Below are 14,888 nucleotides of genomic sequence, written 5' to 3' on the forward strand. Positions count from 1 at the left end.
GTATCCCATTATGCATTTCGGCCCACAAGCAAACTGCACCGAAGTTGACTTCCGACACCGTCGATTTATTTTATTTATTCTGATTTGTTTTGTTTGCTTAACCACACGTCAACCTTTTTCATTTTTCTGATCGAGTGAAAATTTTGACGTACCTTTGTTTTTTTTTTTGAGCTAGTATGAGTTTCAACACTCGGTAGGCATACAGTAAGTATTTTAAAGTCTTAACAATTTACAGGTGTCATGTGTAAACAGATACAGAAATGTAGTTTTTTTTTCACATTTCATCTTTTATTCGTTTGGTCCTTTTAAAACGAAATAAACCAGTCAAGCTGTGACCGATTTATCAGCTTCTATCAACGCTCAAGAACAGGAGACAACTTTGTTCCTTCGAGATGACTGCAGAGGTATGTTACTCATCTGACATAAATAAAAAGAATAATAAAAACAAATTTATACGTAAACACCCGATGTTTCAATTCGTTGCGTTAATAGGTGTACCTAATGTGGGTAATTGTGACCATGGATAGATGTCATATCTTTTCGTATTCACACGAGCAATTAAAAATGATCATAATTGCCCAAATATGAGAAAAATCAAGAATTTTGCCTGCTGTAGGAGAAAGTGTAGTTATTTACTATATTGTGAAAAGTACATGAAGTCATTGGGAAAATGAAATGTACAATAATGTTGATCATATTAAATTGTGCAAATGATGCAGCTTGACAGAACTCCAATATGAAATTATTACAAAAAAAATCAGATTTAGCAGTTTAGAACGACAAATAATTGACTTTGTCTTCTTCTGTGCGTCAAGGGGTCCAAGCTGTGGGGGGGCCGCTTCGTGGGTGCCACCGACCCCGTGATGGAGCGCTTCAACACGTCCGTAGCGTACGACCAGCGCATGTGGGATGCGGACCTGACGGGCAGCAGGGCCTACGTCAAGGCCCTGCGCCGGGCCGGCCTGGTCAGCACCGAAGAGATGGGCGCCATTTTGCGAGGCCTGGATCAGGTGCGGGCGCGCAACACGCACAAATGGGAGTCAGCGAGGTGGGGACGCATTCCAGAACGACAAAACGAGACGTCACGTGACCTGCTGTGCACGAGACAGGCGGGGGGCTTCGGAACAAAACATCCAGACACCAAACAAAGGACGTGCGCTAAAACGTTCTCCATCCATTTTCCACCCAGCTTCCACTCATGAGGCTCGGGGGAGAACTAAGTGAGCCGAGAGGCCAAGCTACGCCCCGAACTGCTCTTCAGTCACTGGCGCTGTACATTAAAACAATTTTCATGATTTTTGTAAATCCGAAACACATTTTTTTTTAGGAAGACCAGAAAGCAAAACATTTCACAAATCAATCTGATTAGTGATGATTAAAAAAAGAAAAGCATGCATTAGCGTCTCCGTGTTAGCCCGGTTGCGTAAGGCGCGGGTGTCAAACTCAAGGCCCGTGGGCCAGATCCGGCCCCCGCCCCACATGATCTTATGTGGCCCGTGAAGGCAAATCACAGATATTAACTTCCATGTTTTTTGTTCAAATCTGTACCAAAATTTCCAATTGACGAGTATTTCAATATTGCAAGTGTTGCCAAACACCAACAATACTTGGAAAAACCCATTCCCCTTGATTTCCGGTTCCGAAACTAGTTTGTAAATTTAATATGTAAATATGGTGGGTCAGTGAAACTTTTTTTTTTATGGTTTCACAGTCACAATGGCCCTCCGTAACTACAATGTGGTTTGACACCCCTAGCGTAAGGGATCGACTCTTGCCGTAATCTCCAAGTGAATAAAATCATAATTTTCAATCCCAATGAGCCGGACAAAAAACCCACGCAGGGAGGTGAAAACCACGTGGGACGGCCGTGGCCCAGAGTTGAACCCGGAACCTCAGAAGTGCTGCGGGAAAATGCACAAGGAAAGCGTCGGCCTCGCAGTCCCGAGGACAGGGGTTCAATTCCCGCCTGTGTGGCTTTACGCATCAGACACTTACCCGGTCTCATCGTTCCCATTCTCTACAGAGAGCGAGCTAACATACGTTATATGCTAACCCTAACCTAAACTTCAAAAGAAAATTGATTTAAAAAAAAAAAAAAGATATACACAAATATGTACGTTTTTGTGAGACCTCCGTAGCGAACGTGAGCACTCGGCGACAAGTTTTCGTCACACCGGCAACCAGTTCAGGGTGTACCCCCGCCCGCCGACAGCTGGGATCGGCTCCAGCGCTCCCACGACCCTCGTGAGGATAAGCGGCTCAGCGTATGGATGGAGGAATGGAGTAACTATAAATAGTTTGACGTGCACAAACGTCGAAAGTGTGGGAAGTCGTAAGAATATAAAGCGGTCAAAAATGGCGTCATACTGACCAAGATGCCGGCGGTCTGGTTGCAGGTCGGCGAGGAGTGGCGCAAAGGCGCCTTCGTGCTCAGAGACGGCGACGAAGACATCCACACCGCCAACGAACGCAGACTCAAGGTGGGCAGTCCAGTCATGTGATCCATATCTCGCTTAAGATTTGAGCAGGAGCATAATTGTGTGTGGAGATGATCACGTCATTGTTAGCCATTTGGTTTCGAGGCAAACATTTCACAGCAAAAGTATTTCTTATGATCAATCTCAACATCTCAGCTATTGTTTCGAGACCATTCTCATCTCGTTGTCCTTTTTACGTAATTTAATTGCTAAAAATCTTTTAATATATCAAAATATTTCATTTGTAGATCATTTCATATGATCTTTAGCAGGGGTATAAAACTCATTTTAGCTTGCGGCCCACATTTACCCCAATTACCGTCATTTCCGGCCTACAAGCCGCGACTTTTTTCGCACGCTTTCAACCCTGCGGTTTATGCGGTAACGCGGCTAATTTGCGAGCGAAAAACCTAAGAGTAACACTGGTGGAATATATGTGCCGAGGAAGTGACTTTTAGCGGCCCTGTTAGCGCTGCGCTAACGTGTTACCGCCGTGTCTCAGTTGTTTTTTACCAGTCTGTTGTTGTTGTTGTTTTTTTTTTTAACCGGCCTAGTTAGCGTGGCGGCGTTAGCACTAGTGTTAAACTCTGTACCGTCTTTCTTTGTAAATCTCTCGTTTCAATCTGGGCACTTGCAGCTTTTACACGGCTGCGACCCATGTATGTACCAAATGGTATTTCCTTTACAAATGTACCAAGTGAGGCTTATAACCAGGTGCGCTCTGTAGGCCGGGAATGACAATATTCCTATCCATCAATAAATCCCGCAAAGCTCCTGATTGTGTGTTTGTTTAGAAAAATAATAATAATTTAAAAAGGCATCTTGTTGTTGTTGCAGAGGCGAGCACGTCCGTGGTGACCCGCAGAGCTAGTTTAGCTTAGTTTTTCTGAGTTCTGGCCCTGTTAGCGCTGTGCTCGTGCGTTGCTGTTGTGTTACTGCCGTGTCCCCGTGATTTTTAGCAGTCTATTTTTTTTTTTACCGGTCCTGTTAGCACTGTGCTAGCGTGTTGCTGCTGTGTTACTGTTGCGTTTCAGTGATTTTTTAATGGTATGTTTATTTTAACCGGCCCTGTTAACGCCATGCTAGCGTCAGCGCCGCACTACCGTGTTTCTGCTGTGTTACTGCCGCGTCTCATTGATTTAGGTAACTAGCCCTGTTCATGCTACCATGTTGCTGCTATGTTAAGATAAGCTAAGGTATAAAAACTTTGTAAACGCTTTCCGTGTAACGTTTTTCTTGTAAATATCTCACGTTTCAATGTGGGCACTTTTACGTGGCTGCGGCATATGTATGTACAAAATGGTATTTCCTTTACAAAATGTACTGGGTGAGGTTTAGAATCCGGTCCACTCTGTAGGCCGGAAATTACGGTAGATCTCAAGTGGGCCGGGCTACTATATTTATGGCTTTAAAATTCCCCATTGTTTTGATATACTCTCATTTCTTCATTTTGATATACTCTCATTTCTTCATTATTCTAACCCTAGTTTGAAAATGTTGACCAAAAATGATTTCGACAGTATTACAAATCGCTGCGCGTGCACTATTCAGTTATGCGTCCTTTGTAAATGTACGGATTAAAAAAAATGTAACTAAGTGTTGTCAGGGCGCCCTCTAGTGGACAAAATTACCAAAAAGTTACTTTTATTGATAGCAGTGAACGTGTTCGCCAATCCCCCACGGGCCAGATCGAACACTTTGACGGGCCGGTTCTGGCCCGTGGGCCGTATTTGACACCGGTTGTCTATGGTCGACGGTTATATGTGCAGGTCGAAATAATAATGTAAATATACGGATGTATGATGGTGGCGCGTGTTTGTGTGCGCAGGAGTTAATCGGCACGGCGGCGGGGAAGCTGCACACGGGCAGGAGCAGGAACGACCAGGTGGGGGGGGGGGCGCCATGTCGCACGGGGGCCACTTCCTGTCCGCGAGGTTGACACGCGTCTTTGGCGCAGGTGGTGACCGACATGCGTCTGTGGCTGCGTGACGCCGTCGCCACGCTGACGGGCGACGCCCTCGTCCTTATCTCCGCCATGGTGGAGCGGGCCGCGGCGTAAGACCACGACGCAAACGCCGAATATCCTCCGTTCCGGTTACTGTATGATGTTATACTTTATAAGGCATACATTAATGGAACACTTAAATGTCGAGAATTTTGTTCTTTTTTTTTAATGATTCACTTCATGGGACATTGTGCTGCTCCTCCTGGTTTGTCGTTCCTCAGCCACCTGGGGGCGATACAAGCCAGACCTGGGCGTATACTGTACATAGAGCCGCAACTCCTCCAATCACCTTCAGTTCTATTCGTCGTTCTTCTCTTTAGAGAGATCGACGTCCTGTTTCCTGGTTACACCCACATGCAGCGGGCGCAGCCAATCAGATGGAGCCACTGGATTCTGAGGTAAGCCGGGAAACGGGTTTTATTTATTGTCCCGTTTTACTCACCGTCCTCTTGTTCATCTCACGTCGCCTCCGTTCTTTCGACTTCTTTCTTCGGGAAGTCACGCCGTGGCTCTGCAGCGCGACGTGGAGCGGCTTCAGGAGATCCGGAAGCGCGTCAACATTTTGCCCCTGGGCAGGTGTGTGACTTCCTTTACATTGGAGGCGCTCGCCGTCGATATGACGTGAACGCGATTACCGTCATTTCCGGCCTACAAACCGTGACTTTTTTCCACGCACGCTTTCAACCGTGCGATTAATTTGTGCATTTTTTTTCTAACGGCCAGAAACAGAAAAGGTAAGAATGAGATCGGTGGACTATATTTGCAGAGGGAGTGACTTTTTCCGGCCCTCTTAGCACTGTGCTAGCGTTAGCGCTGTACTGCCATGTTACTGATGTGTTACTGGCATGTCTCAGTGACATTTACTGCTAAGTTTTATTTTATTTATTTTATTTTAGCGCGGCGTTAGCATTAGCACTGGCGTTAGCAGTGGCTTTAGCGCGGCGCTAGCGTTAGCACTGGCGTTAGCGCGAGGCTAGCGTTAGCACTAGCGTTAGCGCGAGGCTAGCGTTAGCACTGGCGTTAGCGCGAGGCTAGCGTTAGTACTAGCGTTAAGCTCTTAAGGTCTGTTGTGTACAATGTAAATATCTCATGTTTCAATGTGGGCAGTTGCGGATTTCAGACAGCTGCGGCGTACGTATGGACCAAATGGTATTTCCTTTTCAAATGTACTTGGTGAGGCTTGTAATCAGGTGCGCTCTGTAGGCCGGGAATTACGGTATATATATTTAAGCGGTACTATATGAAATGAAATAATCCAACTGCGCCAAGTCCATCACTATCAACATTTATTAGGGGTACAATGTCTTCGAAGCTTGTAAATGTGGGTCAGTGTTTTTGACGTCCCGTATTGACCGGACTCCTTCCTGCGGTTTCAGCGGCGCCGTCGCCGGAACGCCGTTCGCTATCGACAGGGAGCTTCTGAGGAAAGGTCTGAGCCGACGTTCACGTCCGCGAGTGTCGTGAGCGTTCACGCTGTCGGCTTAAGCGTGCGTTGCGTTGTCGGCAGAGTTGTGCTTCGATGACGTCAGCTTGAACAGCATGGACGCGACCGGACAGCGAGACTTTGTCGGTAGGTCCAGCAGCGCGTTATCCGCTGTCAGTCGGACCAGTGGGTTCAACGTGTGTACCGTGTGTGTCAGCGGAATTCCTGTTCTGGGCCTCGCTGTGTGCCACTCATCTGAGTAAGATGGCTGAGGACCTTCTGCTGTACAGCACCAAAGAGTTCTCCTTTGTCTCGCTGTCGGACGCCTACAGGTGAGGCCGCCGTTCCTCAAGATCATATTCAGATATATGTGCCGAGGGAGTGACTGTTAGCGCGGCGCTAGCGTGTTACTGCCGTGTTTCAGTGATTTTTACAGGTATGTTTTTTTTTAACCAGCCCTGTTAGCGCGCGCTAGCATCATCACGGCACTAGCATTAGCATTGGGGCTTCGCTAGTGTTAGCACTATCGTTAGCGTGTTACTGCTGTGTCTCAATGATTTTTTACAGGTATGTTTTTTTGTTTTTTTTTTACCAGCCCTGTTACCGTGGCGCTAGCATTATCACGGCATTAGCGTGTGCAGCGCTAGCGTTAGGGCTAGCGTTAGCGTGTTACTTCCGTGTCTCAATGATTTTTTTACAGGTACGTTTTTTTTTTTTTTACCAGCCCTGTTAGTGCGGCGCTAGCGTGTTACTGCCGTGTTTCAGTGATTTTTACAGGTATGTTTTTTTTTTTAACCAGCCCTGTTAGCGCGCGCTAGCATCAACACGGCACTAGCATTAGCGTTTGCGCGGCGCTAGCGTTAGCGTGTTACTGCTGTGTCTCAATGATTTTGTACAGGTATGTTTTTTTTTTTTTTTTTTTTTTTTTTTTTACCAGCCCTGTTACCGTGGCGCTTGCATTATCACGGCATTAGCGTTTGCACGGCACTAGCGTTAGCATGTTACTGCCGTGTCCCAATGATTTTTTTTAGAGGTACGTTTTTTTTTTTTTTTTACCAGCCCTCTTAGCGTGGCGCTAGCATTATCACGGCACTAGCATTAGCGTTTGTGCTAGTGTTAGCGCGGCGCTAGCCTTCCGTTTTTCAGCACGTTTGGACACCGCAGCTGTTGTGTCAAAATCCACATTTGACGTCCAAATTTTGTGCGGTGCAGCACAGGCAGCAGCTTGATGCCCCAGAAGAAGAACGCCGACAGTCTGGAGCTGATCAGGAGCAAAGCGGGACGGATCTTCGGGCGAGTAAGACCTCCCGCTTTTCACACCATCCATCACTTGCGTCGGGCCCCGACCTCTGCCGGAACTCTCGGTCTTCCTTCGACTCGCCGTCGGTTGTCCGTTCCTGTCCTCCGGCTGCATTACGAAAGAAGACCGCAGCAGAGCCAGATGCGGTTTTTCCCGTTTGACGTCCTGGTGTCGTTTCAGTGCACAGGTTTCATGATGACGCTGAAGGGCCTTCCCAGCTCCTACAACAAAGACCTGCAGGTACCAGATTCTTTCTCGTGGTTCTCTCTGTGGTACTTTGCGTTGTTGTTCCGCCAGGAGGACAAGGAGGCCATGTTCGACTGCTACGACTCCATCCTGGCCGTCCTCCAGGTCGCCGCCGGAGTCGTGTCCACACTGAAGGTCGGCGGACGCCTCAGCCGTGCGCTCGCTCAGAGGTCGCTAACCCTTTTTTTTTCCAGATCAACCCCGGCGCCATGGAGGCGGCGCTGAGTCCGGACATGTTGGCCACCGATCTGGCGTACTACCTCGTGAGGAAGGGGGTGAGCCCGAGCCGTACACGCAGTTGAAAAAAACCCGTACACCGGAACCTCCAAAGGTCCAAACACTCGTCCGCCAATTACATGAAGTGTGATGATAACCACAAAGCAGGCAAGCAGCTCCAAGCAAGTTCTGCCCCCGCGTCCTCCATCATCCAATCACAAATCTGATAGCATTTGTCGTTGATGTTGTAAAAATATGATTAAAAAAAAAAAAATTGTCACACTCCGTCACTGTGATTTGATGGGTGCGCATGCACCTGCACGCCATCGCACTCTCATATTTGCACAGTCGAGCACAAAAAAATCACGCGCGTAAAATTTTGTTACGAGTAGAAATACATAGATATTGAAATACATCGCTTATTACATGTAGTCATGACCAATGTGCCCTCTAAGCTGCGCAATTGCGCACTTGTCACCACACTCTTAACCCACATGAAAACCGACCCAGCTCAGTAAACCACAGCCTGCTGCCCAGCCTACTTCTACTTCCGAGTTTACCTGACACCGCCCCCCTCCACTCTTAAAGGGGTACACTCGTAATTACAAACAGAACACACACACCCGCAACTTAATATCTGTGGGCATGACCGACCACACCCGTCCATTTTTCAAATGTGAGTGCATACTATTGACTGCATGTATTGTTGTTCGTGTAATTGTGCCGTCTGTTATTAAAGTCCCATCAAATGAAAATGTAATTATTTCTAAATTTGATTTGATGAGTTAAAATTGAAACTTGTTTAATTTTGGCATAATCACATCAAAATAGCCCTCGGGAGAACTTCCACCTCGACGCGCGTTCGGCTCGTCAGATGTCAATTTTCTGACAGATGTTATAAACTGGGGGCGGCACGGTGGTCTCAGCGCTCTCAATTTGAAATAATGTACACCAACAAATGCTTTTGTCCGCTTCCTTGTTTATTAAAATAATCGTTAGTTCTAGCTAGTTCTGAAAATAAGTACTCAAGAGACATGCAGACACTCAGGGAGAATTTTATTTTATTCTTTTATTGAAGTAGACAAAGTCACGTACAGATTTGTGCTCGGCTCTGAAACAGCGCAGCGAGCGAAGACGCTAGCAGATGCTAACGCGGCGGCTGAAAGTCGTGTGACGGGCCATCGTTTTTCCTCCCAGGTGGCGTTCAGGGACGCTCACGGTCTGGCGGGCAAAGCGGTCTTCACGGCCGAATCCAAAAACGTTCCCCTGAACCAGTTGACTTTGGAGGACCTGCGCGGCATCAGGTGATTGGCTCATCCGCCGGCACGCGCGCACACGAACGTACCGATAGCGAGCGTGTTGTTTGTTGTTTGTGGTCAGCCCGCTGGTGGAAAGTGACGTGGCGTCCGTGTGGGACTACGCGGCGAGCGTGGAGCAGTACGCCGCGGCGGGCGGCACGGCCGAGAGCAGCGTACGCGCTCAGGTACAACAACTGCGCGCCTGGATGGCTCGGCACAAGCCGCAAACACAAACCGTCAAGTCGGCGGACGCGGAATAAAAAAGATGAGACGCTCAAAATCTCGCACGGAACCGATCGTGCAGGATTGGTCGTACGGTGTCCCTAATGAAGTGTCTTTTAAAAACATGCGGCATAACCGTGCATGTCAATTTAAAAAGTAAAAAAAAAAAAAAAAATGTTAATTTAGCCGAGTTGTTGAATTCGCTCGTTCATATCGAGTTCAATAAATGAGTGTAAGCAAATAGTTGTGAAGATTTTCATTTTGTCAAGTTTATTTTACTCCAAAAGTCTATTATCCGTCCCTTCCATGCGTCTTTTTTATTCTATTTTAATTTTTTTAAACCTCATCTTCAAATAACCACGACCATCTGAATGTCCATGTGGAAAAACCAGCATGAAAATGAAAAAGATGGAACAATTTCTCGCTCGTTCAAAAGTTGAATTAACATTTTTTTCAGGTGGAATGAAATGAAATGTTTTTTTTATTTCATTTATTTTTATTTTTTTAAGAAAACAATTTTCGTAAGAGGGAGGCACGCTGGCGCAGCTGTAGAGTCTTGGCCTCACAGTTCGAATCCTGGCCTCACTTGTGTGGCGTCGGCACGTTCTCCCCCGTGCCTGCGTGGCTTTTCTCTGGATAGGCACTCTGCTTTCCTCCCACATCGTCTAAATTGCCCCTTGGCGTGATCGTGAGTCTCCGTGTGCCCTGCGATTGGCTGGCGACCGGTTCAGGGCGTGCCCCGCCTCCTGCCCGATGACAGCTGGGATGGGCTCCGGCGCTCCCGCGACCCTCTTGAGGATAAGCAGCTTAGGAAATGAATAGATTATTTTGTAAGTGAAGTTTACAGTTACAGAAATTCTTTTTTGATTCTTCTTAAAAAGATTTTTTTAAAGGAAAAATATTTTTTAATAAATTATTTTAAGGAATTTTTAAAAATTATTTTAAAAGGAATTTCTTGGGAGAGGAGATTTTTTTAAGGAAACATTTGTAAAAGAAAAATCATTTCTTTAGATTTTTGTTTTAAAAAAATATTTTTCCTTTTAAATGTTTTTTGAAAGGAAAAATATTTTTTTTAAAGGAAAACAGCTTTATAAATGAATTTTAATGAGGAACATTTATTTGAGTTCAACTCAAAGTAGTGTGCAGGGTGTTTGCGTCTTTATGTTTCGGTGTTTTCAAGGAGTGAGCACGGCTGACATGAGCGCGACCCAGAAGGCGGCCGAGCGCAGCTGCCCGGGAGTGACGGCGCGGGCCGAGTTGGAGCGATACACCACGCGCCCGTCCAGCGGCTGAGTGGGTCTGAAGATGTCCATCATGGGCTGACCCGTCCAGAAGCGACACTGCTGCACCACGGCGTCCAGCTGAGGAGGCCCCACGGACCGTTAGAAACCGGTCGTCCGTCCGTCCGCCGCCTTCCTACCTGCCGGCTGCTGACGGGCAGCGTCTTGAGGAAGACGGTCCACGCCACCGCCTGCTCGCACCCCGGCGTCGTCATGGAGCCGACGTAGCGATAGTAGCCCCGCAGCTCCGTGGACGGCGGGACGATGTCGCTCAGCCGGAAGTCGGGTAGCACCGCCGTGGAGCCTGCGCGACGGGTGGAGCGACACGCGGCCGGAATTCGGAATTAGGAAGAGCACAGGTGACCCCGCGTGTAACGGGGGAAGTGAACCAAAGATGGAGGACAGGACAAAGATGGGCCGACCGCGGCCTAAGCGGGCCCCTACCGTTGCGCTGCACTCGTCCCAGCGCCGCAATGAGTGCGTCCAGGTGAGGGTGGTCCTCGGTGGTTTCCTGTCAGCGCAACGGCGGATCCGCTATTTCCCGCGCATGCTAACGGATCAAGGACGGGACGCTACCTCAAAGAGAAATGCCAGGAGGGCGATTCCGGCCATGTCGTGTTCCGCTTCTGTCAGCGATCCGTACGGCTCCTTGATGTGCACGATGTGAAGCTGTCGGCGCGGTAGAAGGAAAAACGGGGCGGCCAGAAACCGTCAAAATGACGGAAGCGGTTGTAAAAGGTGGGTAGAAAGTGCAGAAACGGTCGTGTGACAGGTGCAAAGGTTACAGTCGGGAAGTCGCGATGGCCGACCTCCATGGGGAATCTCTCTCCGTCGACGGTGTGCTCCGATCCGGGGCTTCCGCTGGCCCCCCAGTGGAAGTGGAACTGGGCGGCCCGGTAGCGGCCCGGCAGGGCGCCGCCGGTCAGACGCACCGACTGAGGCAGGTGGAAGTGAGCTGAACGCCGGCCGGAACCGGAGAAACCGAGGAAGGAGCGGGTGAGTCAAAAGCCCTCAGACTCTTTCGCCGGTTCCGGAATCCAGCCTCGTCCCGTTTGGGTTTTCGCGGCCCCTTTTGAGACGTCGCCCGTTTACCTGAATGTCCTTTGTTCTCCACGGTGACGTTGAGCCGATCCGTATGACCCATGAACTCCAGCGGGGGCAGCGCCGTGTTGACGTGAACCTTGCGGCTGACGATGTTGATTGGCGACTGGCGCAGGCCGCCGCAGCGAGGGAAGTCCGAAAACCACTTGCTCGGGTCTGGACCCAAAAAAAACATGCCGACGACGCCTCGGAGACTTGATGAGGTGTCTCACCCCCCCCCCCTTCATCACACCCAATACAAAAATCATAATTCGTCCACATTGTGTTGATCCCAATTTTATTGATCTATGAGGGGCCGAGAACGCTGAATTGTGATTGGGCTACGGCACATTGTACATAAATAATAATTAAAAAAAAAAAAAATCTGCTGATTTGTGTACAACAACAAAAATCAGCACTTTAAACTTGTAAATGCGATATGTTTATATTTTCAACCCTGTGAAAATTTGCACGAGTTCCTTTTACAAAGAAGGCAAATTCATAATTTCAACCATTTTAAATGCTTGTTAGCTACCCAAAAAAGATTTTTGTATTGGTTATCAGCCACTTGCAACGCCACCTGCTGGTCTGGAAGCAAATCTGCATCACAAGAGATCACGCGGCCTTACCTCTGCAAGTGTCGTCACAGGAGTACTGGTTCTGGTAGCACCACCCTCCTACACACACGCAGCATCATCAGCACAGGCCAAAAAATATGTACAGTAAAGCTTCGGTTTTCGAACGTCCCCGTTTTTGAACAAAAATCGGTACTCGAAGGCCCCCGGACAAAACCCAGAAATGACATACTGCGCGCGGCCAGACCAGCTGACCCGCGACGCGCTTTGTGATTGTCTATTCGAACGCACCCCGAAAATTTAAAAAAAAATTTAAAATGACATAACGCGGCGCGACCAGCGCACTTTTGTTCTTGTGTATAACCCAGCCTTTGTACACAGACGTGTCCTGGTAGTGACTGTTGTTTTTCGACCGTATGAACCCCCAATCATGGCTCCAAAGAAGGTAAGTTCTTCGTTTAAGGTTATGATGAACTTTTGTTCATAAAAAAAGTTTACGAGGCCGGGGGCCGAGTCGCTACGGATACGGCAATGCACTCCCAGCCTGGTGCACGCTACTACTGAAGCATACATTTGAAGGAAAAAATAAATATATTGCTTACATTATTTTATGATGTAAAGTATTTAAACTATACATCTATTTCTACTTTGTAGTTTATGATCAGGAAAAGCTAAAAAAAATTGCTTTAAAAAGCCTAATTTCTTTAGGCTTGGAACACATTATTTCTTTTTCCATTTATTGTAATGGGAAACATCGATTCGGTTTTCGAACAAATCACTTCTCGGACTGTTTTCTGGAACGGATTGCGGTTGAGTATACAAAAACTATGTGTGTAGAATATACTGCTCATTGGTTTCCGTTCAGTTTTAGTGTTTCTACTCTGTTTTTAAAACCATTCAGAATTACATTTTTTTTCCAATGTTTTGAAGCCCCTCCTCCTCTGCTCCAATCCTCACAACGGAGTCTTCTTCCTCTATTGTTTCCTTTCCCTCCCCTTCATCCTGCTTCTTTCTTTCTTTCTCTCCTCCCGCCGTCGTTTTCGAAAGGAACGATTCCCTTCTCGCGTGCCGGAGCCGTTCCCTCACATTGACGGATTTCCCACGCCGACGTCCCGAGTTTCCCGCCGTCACCTTGTCCCGTCTCGGTCTTTGTTCCCTAACACGCACCTGGTCCCGTTTCACACATGCGTGCAGACTGGGACTGGACACCTGTTGTGTGCCCCCCCCCCCCCCCCCACAAACACAACTACACCTGCGTTCCCATCACCTCGCCAAAATCCGCAGCTTCGTCCGACCGGCTCCCTTCAGTCCCTTTGACCTCCCACTTGCCCCTTCTGCAGTCATCGTGGACTAAATTGACGGTAGGACAATTGTCCGCTGCCCAAAGATTTGGGGTAGAAAACTCCTTCAGTCTTCCGTCAAGATCACGACGTGAAACCCGTGGCCCGATTTTTCTCGCTTCAGATTGGTAAAATGAAGGTCGCCGAGACGCGGCGTCGCGATGTCCCACCTGCGCACGGAGACAAGAGGGGAGGAAGCGCCAGCATCAGGCCCAGCAGACGACGTTCCATGGTGGGACTACCAACAACGGTGGAGGTTCTCCTTCCTCTGAGGTGACTTTTGAGGCACTCCGAGGGGGGAGGAGACGACTCATCTCCACCCGCTCCAGGTGGGTGTGTAGTGTACAGTTTATGCCTTGGATTGAACACGGAAAAACACTGACACCTGCAGGAAAAGTCACGTCATTGCAAATAAGGACCCGATTAAGTTTGCTATCTAATGCCAAGTGTCAAACTCAAGGCTCGAGGGCCAGATGCCGCCCGCCAGACGATTTTAAGTTGCCCGCAAAGGCAAATCAACTTCCATGATTTTTGTTCACATTCGAAGCAAAATTTCAAACTTGTCACATCCAAAAGATGACATCAAGATATCGCAAGCATTTTTGTGTTACCAAATATCAGCAATAGTTGAAAAACGCAATTACCCCTGATTTTTGATTCCAAAACGAGTTGGTAAATTGAAATGCGTAAATATGATGGGTCGAGGCGACGACGGCGGATCAGCTGCTAAAAGCTTTGGCCTCACGGTTCCGAGGACCCGGGTTCAATCTCGGACCCGCCTGTGTGGATTTTATCCGGGCACTCCGGTTTCTTCCCACATCCCAAATTGGACACTCGAAATTGCCCCTAGGTGTGATTGTGAGGGCGACTGTTTGTCTCCGTGTGCCCTGCGATTGGCTGGCGACCAGTTCAGGGTGTCCCCCGCCCTCCTGCACGTTGACAGCCTGGGACCCTTGTGAGGATATGCGGAGAAGAAAATGGATGGATGGATGGATGGATGGATGGATGGATGGATTGGTCAGTTAAAGATCTTCCTGATTTCGGTCATAATGACCCTCTGACAGAAACCGTCACTAGAATGTGGCCCGCGATAAAAACGAGTTTGTCACCCCTGATCTGACTTTTCACACCACCAACCGGTCTTGAAACCGGAACCTTTCTGGATTCAACATATAAATATTCAAGAGCTCCCTTCACATTTTTGAAGTCGCCATCTTGTACGTGGCAGAGAATCCAACCATTCGCCCATCAGCAGCTAATAAGGGATGGTTCAAATCCCAGCCCATTATGGGCTCCAGATTCAAACCACTTTCCCTTTTTAGCAACAATACGTGTTGGAAAAATCACAAGTTATATTCTTCTAGCAACATCCATCCATCCATTTTCTTCACCGCTTATCCTCACGAGGAGTGCCGGAGCCTATCCC

At 48.0% G+C, this 14,888-nt stretch overlaps 2 protein-coding genes across 5 annotated transcripts; one reads left to right on the plus strand and one right to left on the minus strand.

Annotated features, from left to right (window-relative positions):
- Window positions 1–5: 5 nt before the first annotated feature.
- Window positions 6–10,487, plus strand: asl (argininosuccinate lyase). Of its 4 annotated transcripts, XR_009792409.1 has the most exons (18): window positions 6–204; window positions 325–404; window positions 816–1,010; window positions 2,397–2,480; window positions 4,306–4,362; window positions 4,435–4,532; window positions 4,704–4,880; window positions 4,981–5,058; window positions 5,859–5,911; window positions 5,990–6,052; window positions 6,123–6,237; window positions 7,123–7,202; window positions 7,386–7,445; window positions 7,503–7,586; window positions 7,646–7,726; window positions 8,865–8,971; window positions 9,048–9,150; window positions 10,368–10,487. XR_009792409.1 is itself a non-coding variant. In XM_061802550.1 (17 exons), the coding sequence occupies exons 2-17, from the start codon at window positions 393–395 to the stop codon at window positions 9,063–9,065; spliced, it is 1,362 nt and encodes a 453-aa protein (XP_061658534.1). In that variant the 5' UTR covers window positions 6–204; window positions 325–392; the 3' UTR covers window positions 9,066–9,198. The 4 variants fall into 4 exon arrangements, 3 of the variants coding, with proteins under 3 accessions (XP_061658534.1, XP_061658531.1, XP_061658533.1); XM_061802550.1 differs by lacking the exon at window positions 10,368–10,487 and having other exon boundaries at window positions 9,048–9,198; XM_061802547.1 differs by lacking the exon at window positions 10,368–10,487 and having other exon boundaries at window positions 8–204; window positions 7,118–7,202; window positions 9,048–9,430.
- ca4c (carbonic anhydrase IV c) lies at window positions 10,363–13,789 on the minus strand. The gene is made up of 8 exons (XM_061804322.1): window positions 13,633–13,789; window positions 12,177–12,224; window positions 11,560–11,724; window positions 11,277–11,422; window positions 11,044–11,136; window positions 10,912–10,978; window positions 10,608–10,771; window positions 10,363–10,548 (listed from the first exon to the last, which is right to left on the minus strand). The coding sequence occupies exons 1-8, from the start codon at window positions 13,691–13,693 to the stop codon at window positions 10,363–10,365; spliced, it is 930 nt and encodes a 309-aa protein (XP_061660306.1). The 5' UTR covers window positions 13,694–13,789.
- Between the last annotated feature and the right edge of the window lie 1,099 nt (window positions 13,790–14,888).

Source organism: Syngnathoides biaculeatus, chromosome 18 (assembly GCF_019802595.1).
Source record: "Syngnathoides biaculeatus isolate LvHL_M chromosome 18, ASM1980259v1, whole genome shotgun sequence".
In the NCBI taxonomy this organism is placed as follows: Eukaryota; Metazoa; Chordata; class Actinopteri; order Syngnathiformes; family Syngnathidae; genus Syngnathoides; species Syngnathoides biaculeatus.

Coding starts and splice junctions, on each gene's coding strand:
- asl (XM_061802547.1), top strand. Junction 4,363..4,434: donor GCAGGAGCAGGAACGACCAG/GTGGGGGGGGGG, acceptor TCTTTGGCGCAG/GTGGTGACCGACATGCGTCT. Junction 7,727..8,864: donor ACTACCTCGTGAGGAAGGGG/GTGAGCCCGAGC, acceptor TTTTCCTCCCAG/GTGGCGTTCAGGGACGCTCA.
- ca4c (XM_061804322.1), bottom strand. CDS start 13,693: ATGGAACGTCGTCTGCTGGGCCTGATGCTGGCGCTTCCTCCCCTCTTG. Junction 11,725..12,176: donor CTGTGACGACACTTGCAGAG/GTAAGGCCGCGT, acceptor TTTTGGGTCCAG/ACCCGAGCAAGTGGTTTTCG. Junction 10,979..11,043: donor TCCTGGCATTTCTCTTTGAG/GTAGCGTCCCGT, acceptor TTGCGCTGACAG/GAAACCACCGAGGACCACCC.